General features: G+C 45.8%; 1 protein-coding gene across 12 annotated transcripts in view; it reads left to right on the top strand.

Moving 5' to 3' along the window:
- Dnah2 (dynein axonemal heavy chain 2) overlaps positions 1-16,431 on the top strand; it is a 110,594-nt gene that overhangs the window by 35,677 nt on the left and 58,486 nt on the right. For 11 of the 12 annotated variants that reach the window (XR_012438763.1, XM_074046939.1, XM_074046938.1 and 8 more), the window contains 19 exons: positions 64-220; positions 545-784; positions 1,076-1,264; positions 1,439-1,586; positions 2,083-2,275; positions 4,747-4,947; positions 5,219-5,375; positions 6,040-6,214; positions 6,641-6,804; positions 8,393-8,554; positions 8,657-8,760; positions 11,158-11,314; positions 11,465-11,547; positions 11,663-11,843; positions 12,201-12,339; positions 14,554-14,771; positions 15,017-15,118; positions 15,760-15,885; positions 16,151-16,261. Coding sequence is in view for 11 of the 12 variants with exons in the window: in XM_074046939.1 (XP_073903040.1) it covers positions 64-220; positions 545-784; positions 1,076-1,264; positions 1,439-1,586; positions 2,083-2,275; positions 4,747-4,947; positions 5,219-5,375; positions 6,040-6,214; positions 6,641-6,804; positions 8,393-8,554; positions 8,657-8,760; positions 11,158-11,314; positions 11,465-11,547; positions 11,663-11,843; positions 12,201-12,339; positions 14,554-14,771; positions 15,017-15,118; positions 15,760-15,885; positions 16,151-16,261 (3,007 nt within the window). In the remaining variant the exon portion in view is untranslated. The remainder of the gene's footprint in view (positions 1-63; positions 221-544; positions 785-1,075; positions 1,265-1,438; positions 1,587-2,082; positions 2,276-4,746; positions 4,948-5,218; positions 5,376-6,039; positions 6,215-6,640; positions 6,805-8,392; positions 8,555-8,656; positions 8,761-11,157; positions 11,315-11,464; positions 11,548-11,662; positions 11,844-12,200; positions 12,340-14,553; positions 14,772-15,016; positions 15,119-15,759; positions 15,886-16,150; positions 16,262-16,431) is intronic. The other variant, XM_074046937.1, reaches the window with a different exon arrangement.

Here is a 16,431-nt window from a genome sequence, read left to right as displayed (position 1 = left end):
TCACGAATGGTAACCTTCTTCGGAGTTTGTCTCCACCAGCTACCAGCCCTCTTTTACATATAGGATTATTGCCATGCTGTCGCCAGATGAGCAGGCCCTGTTCAAAGAGCGTATCCGATTCCTGGATAAGAAAATCCACCCTGGACTCAAAAAGCTGCATTGGGCCTTGAAAGGAGCCAGCGCCTTCTTCATCACAGAGTGTCGCATACATGCCAGCAAGGTGGGCCATGGCCACAGGCTCTGAAAGTCTGCAAGGCTACCAGAGAGGTGGCACATGGATGATCAACAACTGAGTCTTGGGTGATGGAGGAGAGACCTGGGAATACTATAAGGGAAATCAGTGTGCTTGGGGGAAGAATTTTTTTTTTTTAATGTCAGCAATTCTAACTGGAGGGTAAATGGAAGATAGAATCAGGTCCAGAGGGTCTCTTACTAAGCAGAACTCCCCAGGGGAGGAGTAAACCAAATACCAGAGCAGTTAAGTGAAGATAGGTTAGTTCATAGAAGGCGGCCATCTATGAACCGTTAGCGGGTCTGACTATAGGTACAGATGATTGTGAATGAGTTCAAGGCCTCCACTCTGACCATCGGCTGGCGGGCCCAAGAGATGTCAGAGACACTGCTGGTACACATTACTGGCAAACGGGTGTACAGGGACCTGGAATTTGAGGAGGACCAAAGGGAACATCGGGCCACTGTACAGCAGAAATTGATGAAACTGCATGAGGACGTGGTGAACATCATGACCAACTCCTATGAAGTATTTAAGAATGATGGACCTGAGGTAGGGGGTCCTGCAAGTAGGGGTTTGTGGTTGGAAACAAACCATAGTCTCCCAGTTCTATCAATCGAATCTCTTACTACCCTCCTAACCAATGTGTGTTTTTCGAAGATCCTACTCTAATCCTGAATTCAGCCAACCTTCAGTCTTTCTAATCTCTTCCTTCAGCACTGAGCATCTTTCCTGTCTGTTTAATGGCTGTTCCCTTCCCTGTGTGCTGGCTCTCATGTCCCAGGTCCTTCCCTGGCTTCTCTGAGGGACTGACTCTCTTTCTCTTTCTCCCTTTCCCGCCAGATTCAGCAGCAGTGGATGCTGTACATGGTTCGGTTGGACCACATGATGGAGGATGCCCTGCGTCTGAACGTGAAGTGGTCACTGCTAGAATTGTCCAAGGCCATCAATGGGGATGGAAAGACCACTCCAAACCCACTTTTCCGAGTCCTTGTCATTTTGCAGAACAGTGTACAGGGAGGTGTGGCACAGGTGTGGACTACTGTGCCTCTGAAACCCCAAACTTATCACAACTCATTTATCAGTTCCCTCAATCCCTGAACTTGGTCTTTGGCCTTGACTTTCTCCTATGGCCATTAGTCCTGGTTCGGAGGTTTGTCTCCTCCATGGGCTGTGCTAAGACCCTCTCCATTGTGCTCCCCACAGGTGGAATTCTCACCCACTCTGCCGACTTTGGCAGGTGTGGTCAATGACATTGGCAGCCACCTCTTTGCCACCATCTCTGTCTTCCGCCACCTCCCTGACATCCTCATGAAATGCAAGATGCATCGGGAACCCATCCATACAATTGTGGGTGAGTGAGTGGGCAACAGGGAAGGCACAAGACATGGTGCTCTTACAGCCTTGGGACTGGGAAGAGTTAGGAGGAGAGACCACAGCTGTTTCCAGACACACTGGGCCAGTCATCCCCTTGGCTGGTGGGAAACCCAGTCAAGGGGCCAGATTAGGGAAGGGGGTAGGGGCAGGGATGGGCATTGAGATCAGGTGACTGAAACTCATGGAATTTGGAATTGGGGAGGGAGATGAGCAAAGGCAAGTTTGAGAGTGGAGCTGGGCTGGAAGAGGCCTTGATTGTCACAGGAAAGATCTCTGATCCTGTGGAGGAAACACAAAGGGTCAAACTTTCACTTTCTGCTTCTGCTTTCTAATGCTCATGCTTGAGCAGTATTTTTTTTTGGCGGGGGATGAACTGGTGTTGGAGTAGACAATACAGGGCAGTGCCCCGGGGCCAGGCTGGAGCTTGGGCTGGGGTGAACATCAGTAAGAAGTATCTTTTGGGTCCTTTGAAGAGAGAGATGAGGACATCAAGAAGATTCAGGCCCAGATCAGCAGTGGCATGACTAACAATGCAAGCCTGCTGCAGAACTACCTCAAGACCTGGGATATGTATCGGGAAATCTGGGAGATCAACAAGGACTCCTTCATTCGTCGCTACCAGCGCCTCAACCCCCCTGTCTCTTCTTTTGATGCTGACATTGCCCGGTGAGTAAAGAAGGGGGAGGTACAAGTGTCTGGAAGAGATAAGGAATTAATTGGAGAAGGAGGTTGTGGCTCAGAGACTTGGGAAGGGGGCTGGGGTGGGGCAGGTGCAAACATTGTGTATTCTTAACTTCAGGAAAAGAGCAGGACTGAGGACATTGGACCTTTGTTTCTCAAGGGTAGAGATTCAGGAAGAGCTGGCCAAGATTTAGGGAATAGCAGCTGTTTGGGGAATGACAGCAAGGTTGGGAAAGAAGAAATACTAGCAATTTGAAAGATGAAAGAAAGGGCCCCTTCAGTCTAAGAAGATGATTCTTAAATTCTGATTTCAACTACCATCTTTTCATGGCCTCCTGTTTGTTTGCTTGTTAATTCATTCATTCAATAAACATAATTGTCCTATGGGCCATGGAGAATTAAGGAAGGAAGGAAGAAATGGGTGGGACATGGTGACTCAAACCTATAATGCTAGCTACTTGAGAGAAGGAGGCTGGGAGGATCACAGTTTGAGGCCAGCTAGGCATAAAGTTGGCAAGACCCCATCTTAACCAATTGCTGGTCACAGTGTTAAGTGCCTGTCATTCCAGTTACACTGGGAAGCATAAATAGGAGGATTGGAGTCCAAGCCATCCTTGAGCACAAAGTGAGACCTTATCTCCAAAATAACCAGAAAAAAAAGGGCAGGTGGAGTGGCTCAAGTGGTATAGCACCTGCCTAGCAAGTGTGAGTCCCTGAGTTCATCCCTCAGACTGTGAAAGAAAAAAAAAAAAAAAAAGAAATGAACAAGTTCTTTCTCCTCCTCTGCAATAGTGTAGCAAGGAAGATAAAAGCACCACTGAAAGACCCGTGGTTGTGATGTCTTAGGGAGGCTTGGATCCCAGCTCTACCATTGATGAGCTGTGTGATCTTAGTCAGGATTCAGTAGTCTGTGGTTCTCATTTCCTGTAAAACAGATACCATGCGACCTACCTTAGGCCATTGTGAGATTATTAAACATATACGAGAGTACCTTGTAAACTTTAAATAACTGTTCTAACACTTGTTAGGATGATTCAGCTTCAGTGTTGTACATACAATGATTAAGTATACAAGGTGCCAAGATAGTTCAATGGAAGGTATGGTAAGTCTGTTTTCCATTACTGTGACAAATACTTGAGATAATCAACTTATAAAGAGAAAAGGTTTGTTTCGGGTCACAGTTTTGAAGGTTTTAGTTTCTGGTCCCATTGTGTTGGACCTGTGGCAGCATGTTATGGTGGGAGCATGTTGTAGTGAGAGCAAAACTATAAACTTCATAGCTTGGGATGAAAGAGAGAGAGAGACAGTCCCCTTCAAGATCACACCCGTAATGACCAGAGACTTCCCACTAGACCCCACCTCTAAACGTTCCCACCACCTACCAATAGCACCAAACTGGGGACCAAGCCTTTTAACATGTGGGCCTTTGGGGAAACATTTAAAATTCACAGAACAGCAGAGAAATTTCCAGCTGGAGGCATCAGAAAGGCTTCCATGAAGAAAGTGCCTTTGGGTTGCACTTTATAGGATGGCTAGGATTTCAGCAGGTTGAGATAGGTAGAGTGGAGGGCACTGCACATGGGGGAGGCAGCACAGCAGAGGTAAAGATGGAGGTCCACAGGCACTTTTCCCACAGAACAAGCAGGCTAGGAAACAGTATGCAATCAGGTGTATATAGCAGCCAGGTTTTGTCATCAGCACTGTTACAGATGGGGAAACTGAGGCTCAGAACAGTTAAAAACAAAACAAAACAAAATTTGAGCTGGGTGCAGTGATGCGTACCTACTCCCAGTTACTCTGGAGGCTGAGACTCCTAGTTTGAGTCCAGGAGTTTGAGACCAGCCTGAGCAACACAGCAAGACTATCTCTTAAAACAAAACAAAGGCGTGGGGAGAGGGAGAGGGAGGGGTGGGTGGTAAGGGAGGGGGTGGGGGCAGGGGGGAGAAATGACCCAAGCATTGTATGCACATATGAATAATAAAAAAAAATAAATAAATAAAAACAAAACAAAGGAGAATGATGGAGGGGTGAATTCAACTATATTATGAGAACTTTTGTAAATGTTTTGCTGTACCCCCAGTAAAACAATAATAAAAATAAAAAAATAAAATCTCCAACAGTAGGAAAAGACACTATTATGTTTAAAAACAAATTAAAACAAAACAAAACACCTGCCTGAGGTCCCAGAGCTAGGAAACAAGACAATGTGAGCTTAACCCAAACCTGTGTAACTGCGAGGCCTCAGATGCCAGTGATAAGGGCAGCAGTTGGGACACTGATGCGGAGCAGCTGTCTGTGGGGGTTGGGTTGGCCTAGGAGACACCTGGGGGTAGAAGGGCCCTCTAGAGCGCTGCATGGGTTTGGGGGGAAGGAAATGAGAACTTGAGCTGGCGTTGGGCCACGGGTAATGTCCATAAAGGAAAAACCCCGCTAGCATGGATCTGGGGTCCTTGCAGCTACACAGAGGTGGCTAACAATGTGCAGAAGGAGGAGACGGTCCTTAACATCCAGTTCGTGCTGCTGGACTGTTCGCACCTTAAATTCTCATTGGTGCAGCACTGCAATGAGTGGCAGAACAAGTTCACGACTCTGCTCAAGGAGATGGCAGCCAGGCGCCTGCTGGAGCTGCACACCTACCTGAAGGAGAACGCAGAAAAGTAAGGCTTGGCTGGGGCAGGGTGTATATGTGTGTGGGGGGGTAAAGGGTGTGTGTGTGTGTGTGTGTGTGTGTGTCAGGGTGTATATGTGTGGGGGGGGTAAAGGGTGTGTGTGTGTGTGTGTGTGTGTGTGTCAGGGTGTATATGTGTGTGGGGGGGTAAAGGGTGTGTGTGTGTGTGTGTGTGTCAGGGTGTATATGTGTGTGGGGGGGTAAAGGGTGTGTGTGTGTGTGTGTGCTTTCCATCTGTAACATTCTTTGCCTGCCTTCAGGATCAGCCACCCTCCCCAGACCTTGGAGGAACTGGGGTTCAGTTTGCAGCTCATGGATACCCTGCAGCATGATTTGCCCAACCTGGAGACCCAGATTCCTCCCATCCACGAGCAATTCACCATTCTGGAAAAGTATGAGGTGCCAGTGCCGGAAAATGTGAGTTCCATCACTGTTTGGTCCACCCCAGTTGGGCCCATGCTGGTGGCAACAAGATTGTGGGAGACCCTGGTGCTGTCACAGACAGTGTAGAGAGGTGAGGGGAAGAAGACTCAAGATTCAGAGGCTGGGTATGTTAGCTTACATCTATAATCCCAGCTACAGGAGGCCATAAGTAGGAGGATCATAGTCTGAGGCTGGCCCTGGGCAAAAATGAGAGATCCTATCCCCAAAATAACTGAAGCAAAAAGAAGGGTTGGGGGCATGGCTGAAGTGGTAGAGTGTCTGCCTAGTAAGTGTGCAATGCCTAAAGTTCAAACCCCAGTACCACATTCCCCCAACACACACATACACACAAAATGGACTTAGAAGCCCCTGAAAGCCAAAGGGAACTCAAATGATATTTTCCCTAAGCTTTTGGATTTATTTTAGGCCAAGCAACTCACAGCTTGATTTCTCAGAGCTTCATTTCACATGTTAGGCTTTTCCATGGACTATGGTCTGGAGGACCAGAAAAAGTTCTTAGAAGCACGAGTAAAGGACTAGGGGGTGTGGCTCAGTGTTGGAACGCTTGCCTAGCATGCGTGAAGCCCTAGGTTCAATCCCCAGCACTACACAACAACACTTGTGAGAATTACAGCCCTTCTCTCTCTGATGTCCCCAGGTACTGGAGATGCTGGACGGTCTCAACGGGCAGTGGGTCATCTTCCAACAAACTCTGCTGGACAGTGAGCAAATGCTGAAGAAATACAAGGAGAAATTCAAGACAGGCCTTATTCATTCTGCTGACGATTTCAAGAAGAAGGCACGCAACCTTCTGGAAGAGTTTGACCTCAAAGGTACTCCCTATTCCTCTTTACCTCATCATTTGGCCTTTGTTTTGTGACCCAGATTCCAAGATCTGGCCAGGGAAGGTGAGAACAGATGGGAGAAGGAAGGATGGTGCTGGGAAGGGAAGGAGCTATTGGTGCCTGTGGCTTCTGCCAGGGACAAAAATTTCTGGTTGGAAGGCCGCAACCCAGAACACATCTGCAGTGTTCTAACACCAACTTCCTATATTCCATCTGTGTCTGATTCTCCAGGCATGTTTGTTTAGTAGTTTTTAGTCAGATTACCCATTGTTTTCCCCATGCATCCCCTCTTTCTCTCTGAAATGTGAGGAGAGAAGGGAGATTTGCCTACAAAGAGGTAGGAGAGCCATGACCGTCTGTTCATGGAGCATGGACTTGAGCGGGAAGCTGAGCTGCACCTTGACCGCCCCCCAGGTCCCTTCACCAGCAGTGTGGGCCCTGCGGCTGCCCTGGAACAGATCGCGCAGCTGCGGGGCATGCTAAATAGCATGCGGGAGGAAGAGAACGTTCTCCGTGCCAACCTGGGCATCTTCAAGATAGAGCAGCCGCCCTCCAAGGACCTTCAGAACCTGGAGAAGGTGTGGTGCTGAGCAGGCCCTGCGGGAGCCAGGGATAGGGGCAGAGTCGGGAGGAGGGCTCCTGAGGGCCTGGAAGCAGAGCAGGGACCAGGCAGATGCTTCAGAGCAGCTTTGTCATTTCTTTTTTTTTTTTTTGAATCGAAGTAAAATTCATGTAACAAGACCAATCATTTTTAAGTGAAGATTAGGACATGCACAATGTTGTGTGGCCACCACTTCTGTCCAGTTCTGGAACATTTCATTGTTCTAAAAGGAAATCATATACCCATCAGCAGTCACTCCCCATCTCTTCTCCCAGCCCCCTGTTAATCACCATATAAAAAAATTTACAGAGTGGTTGGTTTGTAACACACCAAACACTGTAATGCTATAGTTCTCTATTCTAATTACTGTCTTTCATGTGTATGGATTTGCCCATTCTGGACATTTCCTATAAATGGAGCTAAATAATATGTGGCCTTTTATCTCTGACTTCTTTCACTCAACCTAGTGTCTTCAAGGTTTATCCATGTCGTAATATACTGTAATGCTATAGTTCTCTATTCTAATTACTATCTTTCATGTGTATGGATTTGCCCATTCTGGACATTTCCTATAAATGGAGCTAAATAATATGTGGCCTTTTATCTCTGACTTCTTTCACTCAACCTAGTGTCTTCAAGGTTTATCCATGTCGTAATATATATCAGTACTGCATTCCCTTTATTTTGGAGGCACTGGGATTTGAACTCAGGGTCTTGCTAGGCAGGAGCTCTACCACTTGAGCTACCTCGCCAGCTCTTTTTGCTTTAGCTATTTTTGGGATAAGGTCTGTGTTTTTGCCCAAACTGACCTGGGTGGTGATCCTCCTGAATAGCTGAGATGACAGGGGCACGTCAACAAGCGCAGCTGGCCCCAAACCTTAAGCCTCCCAATCTCTACTTCCCAATTAGCTGAAATCATAGTCACGAGTCCCCTCACCTGGCTTTGTCCATTCCTTTTTATGACTGAATAATATTTCATTGTCTGTATTTGGCACATTTTGTTTGTCCAGTGGATGATTGGGTTGTTTCCGCCTTTCTGCTGTAGTGAGTGGGGCTGCTGTGAATGTCGTGTACTTGTTATTTATTTGAACACCTGTTCCCAGTTCTGGTGGGTGTAAGCCTAGCAATAGAATTGCTGGATCACATGATGACTCCATGTTTCAGTTTTTGAGGCACTGCCAAGCTATTTTCCACAACAGCTGCACCATTTCATATTTCCACTAGCAATGTACAAGAGATCCTATTTTTTCTCCATATCCTTGCCAACACTTATTTTCCTTTTTAAATTTCTTTTTGGTTCTAGCTATCCTAGTGGGTGTGAAGTGGTATCTCATTGAAGTTGTAATTTGCATTTCCCTAAGGAATAATGATGTGGATGTGTTTATCATTTGATGAGCCCTTAGGGCAAGAGAGTAGAGGAGAAAATGTGAACTAAGAGGTGGCAGTACTATCACCTGGAGGGAACGAAGGAGAGGAGCCATGACCTGGGTGACCTGAGTGACCATTAGGGAAGAGGAGGGTGGGGCCTCATCACTAAGGCATCTCTCCTGCTCTTGGCCACATAGGAGCTTGATGCACTCCAGCAAGTGTGGGAGATCACCCGGGACTGGGAAGAGAGCTGGAACCAGTGGAAGACTGGCCGGTTCCTGACCCTGCAGACTGAGGCCATGGAGACCATGGCCCATGGGCTGTTTCGTCGCCTTACCAGACTAGCCAAAGAGTATAAGGTGTGTGGAGACAGCACGGGGAAGTGGAAGAGGAGTGGCTGAGGGAGCAGGACTGTAGTGGGAAGGCCATTGGGTTTTCTGATGTCTCCTTCTTTTGCTTAGGACCGAAACTGGGAAATTATTGAAACCACTCGCTCCAAAATAGAGCAGTTCAAAAGGACCATGCCTCTCATCTCAGACCTGCGGAACCCTGCCCTTCGAGAGAGGTAAGGGTGCCCCTGCAGGGTCTCCTGGGGACAACTGCTCTGTTCTCCCAAGGCTTGTGACACCAGTTTTCTCTTTCTCTTTCCTTTTGTTCTCATACACGTATCTTTTCTTTGCTTTAAAATTTTATTTTCTATTTCTAAATATTGACTTATTTATCGTGGTGCTAGGGATCGAACCCAGGGCCTTGTATATGCTAGGCAAGTGCTGTACCCACCAAGCACATCCCCAGATCCCAACATTTATTTATGTATTTTTCGGTGATGCTGAGGTTTGGACTCAGGGCTCTGCACTTGCTAAGCAGGTACTCTACCACTTGAGTCACTCTACCAGCCTCCCCCGCTTTTTGGGGTGTATTTAATTAATGAATTTTTTTGTGATGTTGAGGATTGAACCCAGGGCCTTGGGCAAGTGTTCTACCACTGAGTTCTACCATAGCCCAAGCCCAAATTTATTTTTTAATTGATAAAAATCATACTTATTTGTAATGATGTTTATAATGTATAACATGATGTTTTGAAGTATGTATGCATTGTGCATTGTGAAATAGCTAAATTGAGCTAATTAACATATGCATCACCTCATATACTTATTTTCCTGCAGTGAGAACATTTAAAATGGACTCTGTGCTATTCAGTAGTACAACACATCATTCTTAATTGCCATCATCATGTTTTACAATAGGTCTCTTGAACTTATTCCTCCTTTTTAATTGAAATTCTATAACCTCTGACCCACATCTCCCAACTTTCTCCCACTCTTGTCCCTGGAAACTACCATTCTACTTTTTTTATTTTTGGTGGGACTGGAGTTTGAACTAAGGGCTTTACGTTTGCAGAGCAGGTGCTCAAAAACAGGCGCTCTACTGCTTGAGCCACACCTCCAGTCCATTTTGCTCCGGTTATTTGGAGACTCACCAACTATTTGTTCTGGCTGGCCTCAAACCATGATCCTCCCAATCTCAGCCTCCTAAGTAGCTAGGATTACAGGCATGAGCCACCAGAGCCCAGCTACCATTCTACTTTCTGCTTCTATGAGTAGATTATACACATAAGTGAGATCATCCAGTATTTGTCTTCCTATGCCTGGCTTATTTCACTTCACATAAAGTCCTCCAAAGAGGCTGGTGTGATGGTATATCCCTGTAATTCCAGCACTCAGAGGCTGAGGGTTCAAAGCTAGCCTGGGCTACATAGCGAGACCCTGTCTCAAAGGAAATTAAAAAAAAGTTCCTTAGGTTCATCCATGCTGTTTCATATGACAGATTTCATGCTTTTTCTCTCCTGGTGGTTCTGGGGTTTGAACTCAGTGCCTAGAGCTTGCTATGGAAGCTCTCTAACACTTGAGCTTCTTGCATTGTCTTGGGCCATACAGTCATCTGTGTTCTCTGCCCAATTTCCTGGAGCCTTCATCTTTATCCCCCTATTTTATGGTATCTTCCATCCAAGTACTAACCATGCCTGGCCCTGCTCAGCTCCTGAAATCAGATGAGATTGGGCATGTTTGGGGTGGTATAGCTGTAGACCTACTTTATGTGGTCTATTGTGGCTAAGTCTGTGCCTTTTAAGGCCATACAAAAGGTTTTATTTTGATGTAACCAAAATGGGTTTTGCTTTTGTGCCTAGTTTGAGAAGACCTTTCCTATTCTAAAGTTACAAATACCTTCTGTCCATCCTTTCTTCTAATACGATGTGCTTTTCAAGTTTAATTCATTTAGTGCATCTGGCATTTATTGTATGATAGAGGAGATATTTTGAGCCATTAGGGATGCAATAAAATATTCTGTAAGCAGTGTTTTAATCACTATCTATCTATCAAGGAGAAAATAATTTTACTTCTTTCACATTGCCTCCAGTGTAATGTTTTTGGCAATCCCTAAGTATTTCGTGGTTAAGTCTAACCTAACCCCTTTTTTTTACTTAAGTTTCCTCATCTATAAATGGAGTAAGAATGCTTTCTAATTTATGGTTGTAAGAATTAAATGTAACATATTATGTAAAAACTTAGCTCAGCACATGATCCTTATAAGCCTGCAATACTGAGTGCTTTGTGCACACACCCGCCTTTACTCCCTCTCCAGAGATTCAACTCCAGGAGGGTTACATGTCAATCTCTGTATTCCCTACGGTGCTGAGATTGCACCTTAGAGTCCATTTAGGAAAACGTGTTGACTCATTATAATAAATAGCTAGAATCATAATGTCCCAATAGGAAGAAGCAGAGGTCTGATTTTTGTTTTTTTGAAGGGTGTTGGGAAGAAAGCCAGAGCCTCCCACATGCTAAGCAAGTCCTGTGTCACAGAGCTGCATCTCCAGCCCCAGGGATTTGTGACACTTTCTAGTAGGCCCTGGCCTTGTGTCTGGCCTCCTTATCAGACCTCCTCCTGTTCCTGGCTGCAGGCACTGGGACCAGATCAGGGATGAGATCCAACAGGAGTTTGATCAGGAATCTGAAAACTTCACCTTGGAGCAGATTGTAGAGCTGGGGATGGATCAGCATGTGGAGAAAATTGGGGAGATCTCTGCCTCAGCAACCAAAGAACTGGCCATCGAATTGGTATGACCCAGTCCTCGTCCACTCTCCCCGACTCCCCAAGTCTTCTGGAGCACAGGCTTCCAACTGTCCTTCGTCTGAGAGCCCCTTCCAGCTCCTCTTCCCTTTGGGGACTAGATTCCTGATTGCTTTGTCTCCCAATTTTTCTTCAAGGGATTAGAAAACATTGCCAGGACCTGGGATGTGACTCAGCTAGACATAGTACCCTACAAGGATAAGGGCCATCACCGACTCAGGTAGAGGGGGGCTGGGGCTCCAGGAGAGGGGAGGGTCACGTACCTTGGGGTGCAGAGTGGTGACCAAAGTTTGGCAGATGGGTATGAACTATGACTTTGACTTCTTGCACCCCAGAGGTACAGAAGAAGTATTCCAGGCACTGGAAGATAATCAGGTTGCTCTGTCAACAATGAAGGCATTGCGTTTTGTCAGAGCATTTGAGAAGGATGTGGACCACTGGGAACGCTGCCTCTCCCTCATTTTGGAGGTTATTGAGATGGTGCTCACAGTGCAGCGTCAGTGGATGTACCTAGAGGTACCTGAGCCCCTCTTACTTTCTGCTTCTACTCCTTGTGTGCTTAGGATCTAAATATTGGCTTTCTTGTCAACCTCATTTTCCCACCTTCCTCTAGGACCCAATCATCTGACTCAGTTATTTCCTCTTACCTCACATCCCCTCCCTTTGTCTCCTCATATTCTCACTCTGGTTTTCTTCTTGAACCCAATTGTGACCTCCCGGTGCCAACTTTCCTTCTAGAACTTGGTCATCTTGCCCACTGCTTTCTAATGCGCTGAGTCTTCTACCCAGTTGTCATCCTGGGTCTGGGAGTGGGGAGCAGAGGATGGGAGGGTGTGAGAAACAGCCTCTCACCCCAATTCTACAACCTCTCAGAATATATTCCTAGGAGAGGACATCCGCAAGCAGCTGCCCAATGAGTCAGCCTTGTTTGACCAAGTCAATAACAACTGGAAAGCCATCCTGGATCGGATGAGTAAGGACAACAACGCTCTCCGCAGCACCCACTACCCTGGTCAGTTCAATGGCCTCTTGTCCCCACTGACAGAGCCTCAGTGGGTTCTCTGCACATGCAAAGCCACGGCCATGTGCTTCATTTGTTAAAACATGGACTGTTGTTAGTATTATTAGTAGCAATAGTTAATAATATTATAGTTAATAATATATTAACATTTGATAATAGGAGTTATCAAATGTTATTTTGACATTGGTACCTGGCTGTCATAACACTTTTCCATCACCATTGCCTCTTACTTTAAATAATAGTTGAGTAAATTAAATTCAACAGATAACGTGAGTGGAGTAGGACATAGGCAGTGGATAAGAACATGGGATATGGAATCAGACAGCCTTGAGTTCAAAGTCTGATGTAGGCCTTACTGCTCTTGGCAGCTTGCCCCATCCATACTACAGTTTCCTCATCTATTGTAATAATTGCTGTTTCATTGAGCTTTTGGAAGGATTATAAAGGAGTATGTGACACTCACAGTATAGCATTGAGTGGTCAATTAACAGCTTTGGAACTCCAGTGCATCCAGTGAAATGATGTAGGTAAACACAGATAAAGACATCCCTTGGTTACTGTTAGTTATTGTTAGTCTTACATTTTCTTTAGTATTTCAGATTGACTAGTGTTTATTATAGATACTGTGATAGGCATGTGGCTGGGGTGGAGGGTGAGGGGAAAAAAAGCTAGGGGGAGAGATGTACTTAGAGGGGACTGGGGTGAATGAGGGTAAAAAATTAGGGAGTCAGTGTTGGTGATGGGCACATACAATGATGGGTATCCTGAGAAAAAGTTCCAGCAAGGGGTATGGAGGATTTCTTTATTTTGCCTAGGGTCTAATCTTTAATTCTTCATTTCCCACAAGAACATTGAGTGTACATGTCCAAGAAAATTCAGTTATTCTGGTAAAATGTAAGTCAATAATATGCAAAGTTGAACTACAACTGGTAACAGTTGAAATCATTGATAAAATTAAATTTTGGAACAATTTATAAGGAAAGCTGCAAAGTAATTATCCCATTGTTGAATTCACAGAACAAATCCATCGGGTCCACAGCAGTGAGTCTCCCTGTGACCTCTAGGAATCACTCAGAAGGTGATTCCTAGAAAGGCTCCAATAGTCTATAGACGCTTCATGCATGAAGGCATGCAGTTACCGCAGGCTTCACACTCATGACGACCTCCCTCCCTCCTTCCTTCCCTCCCTTCTTTCCTTTCTTTCTTTTAAAACTATGTGTCACTATGTAGCCCAGACAGCCTCCAACTCGCTAGAGTACCCATACTTTCTTCAGAAGGCTACAGACTGAGAAGACAAGGGAGAAAGTCAACCAAGACCTAAGAGATAGGAATGTAGGCTGGGAAGAAACTAGGACTATTGGGAACCTACCGTTGTGAATACATCTTAGCTAATATCTCAACTTGTTCTTTGAGATGAATCTTACTGCCATTTGTCAAAGAAATCAAAACTCAATTAGGGTAGCTAGGCCTGGTGGCATACGCCTGTAATCCCAGCACTAGCAAGGTTGAGGTAGGAGGATTGTGAGTTCAAAGCCAGCCTAGGATACATAGACACTGTCTCAAAACATCAACACATACACACATACACACACACACCCCTCGAATGGAGTTAGTATATGCTACTAAGTGAAAGAACTGCCACTGGGGGTAATGATAGAGTGCCTGTCCAGCAAGTTGGAGATCTGATTTCAAACCCCAGTACTACAATAAATAAATAAACCTATCATTAGAATTGTGGCCTTGTGCCTCCCAGTCTCCTGCTCTTTTTGCTGTGCCATGACGGACACTGGCAGCACTAGCAGATTATGTCTTTAAATCTAATGCTTTAACTGGTTAGATTGTGTAACTTCAGAATACTCTCTAGTTTTCAGAAGCTCTTAGGTTGATCTGCAAAGGCCCAAGTCCTTCGGTAGAATGGAACTATTGTTCCAAAGACTGATGGGAGACGTAGTTATATTAGTGGAATCATATACGATGTGTAATTAATGTGCAAACTATCCATACGTAACGTGTGTGATGAATTAATGAAGAATGAGATAAATATGGTACAGGGATTGGGGAATACACCTCTGCTTTCAAAAAACCTGTATGACAATCTGTGCCCCAGTTCAAGAACTGGCAAAGCAGATAGAGCTGGGGACTCCAGATCCACTCAGAGTGGTGGTAAATGGGCCATCAAATGCTATTTATTATTTTTCTTCCCAGGCCTCCTGGACACATTGATAGAAATGAACACAATTCTGGAGGATATTCAGAAGTCTCTGGATATGTATTTAGAGACTAAGCGCCATATTTTTCCCCGCTTCTACTTCTTATCCAATGATGACCTACTGGAGATTCTGGGGCAGTCCCGCAACCCCGAAGCTGTGCAGCCACACCTCAAAAAGTGCTTTGACAACATCAAATTGCTGAGAATCCAGAAGGTCACTAGAAGTGGCCATGATGGGATGGAGGGCAGGGAAGGTATTCAAGGCTTTGGAGGGGACCCAGCCCTCCAAAGGGCTGATATTATTTAATGATTCTATGTCCTCACAGCATAGAACTTTTCAGAATTGGTAATATTGACGGGAAGGGAGAGGAAAAGAAATTACCCTTAAAAGGCTAAAATCTTCTAGATGGATACCAAGAATGCGCAGGTCAGCATGCTAATAGCTTCTCTTTTCTGCAGGTTGTGGGCTCCAGCAGCAAGCTGGAAGCTGTGGGAATGTTCTCAGGTGATGGAGAGTATATTGATTTCCTGCACTCAGTACTTTTAGAAGGGCCTGTGGAGGTGAGTTGTGGCAAGGGTATAGGAACCAAGCTGATTCTGGACCCTGTCATCCTAGAACTCAGGAGGCAGAGATAAGGAGGATCGTGGTTTGAAACCAACCCGGGCAAATAGTTTGCGAGACCCTATCTTGAAAAAAACCCATCACAAAAATAGGGCTGATGGAGTGGCTCAAGGTAAAGGCCCTGAGTACAACCCCAGTACTGAAAAAAAAAAAACAAGCTGATTCTGGGCTGGTGGTGTGGCACAAGTGGCAGGGCACCCACCTGCCCAGCTAAGCATAGGGACCTGAGTTCAAATTCCAGTATTGCAAAAAAAAAAAAAAAAACAAGCTATTTGCTTGGCTCTGAGGAGAGAAAATTTTTATGAAGGGACATTAGCCAGTGTTTTGGTTATTTTGTCTTCACCCATCTACCATTCGTGACAACTATAAAACTCTGTCTTGAACTTCAGTTTCCTTCTGAGAGTCAAATGCTCTGCCTCCTGCGTTCATTTCTTTTGGGGTCCCAAACCAGCTGTAGGCTACTTTCTGCTTTTTTCCTAGGTCCTAAGTCCTGCAGTCCTATTTCCCAAGTACTTTGATTTTGGGGGAACTTGCCGCTGACCCTGAAGTTCAGGCATCCTATTCTTTCACCTTTCCCCAGAGCTGGCTTGGTGAGGTGGAACGGACCATGAGGGTGACTCTGCGGGACCTTCTCCGGAACTGCCGCCTGGCCCTTAAGAAGTTCCTCAACAAACGGGACAAATGGGTGAAAGAGTGGGCTGGCCAGGTGAGTTGGCTCAACACAAATGGGAAACCAGATAGAGTTAAAGGGACAGCAAGCAGAATGACCCCGGAGTCTCACAAAATGAAGGTTTCTTGCCTCCCTCTTTGGGCTATGGCTCTGGTACGCTCCATGCTGGAGCCAGAGCCTGAGGCATAGCACTCCATCCTTCAGGTCAGATTAGGCCTGGTGATCACCTAGTCCTGGAACTCAGGAGCTGTTTGGGTGGCCAAGGGAAGGGCCTGGGAATCAGCTTGTGTACCTGCCCCAGGTGGTGATCGCTGCCAGTCAGATCCAGTGGACAGCAGATGTGACCAAGTGCCTGCTGACAGCTAAGGAGCGGGCAGACAAGAAAATCCTCAAGGTCATGAAGAAGAAACAGGTGAGGAGCTTCAGTATAGGACAGGCCTGGAGTGGAAATTGGTTGGTGGATGTGATTTATTAGAGTCACAATTAGCAAGGAGATAGTGCAGAAAGGTCAGAATAAGGGTGCTTTGTGAGGGAAGCCCAATGAGGGGCATTTAGTGTGGAACAGAGTTAGGTTTTCCTGTG

This window comes from Castor canadensis, chromosome 11 (assembly GCF_047511655.1).
Source record: "Castor canadensis chromosome 11, mCasCan1.hap1v2, whole genome shotgun sequence".
NCBI lineage: Eukaryota > Metazoa > Chordata > Mammalia > Rodentia > Castoridae > Castor > Castor canadensis.
The sequence above is the reverse complement of the archived record's forward strand: the minus strand, read 5'-3'. Positions and strand labels throughout refer to the sequence as shown.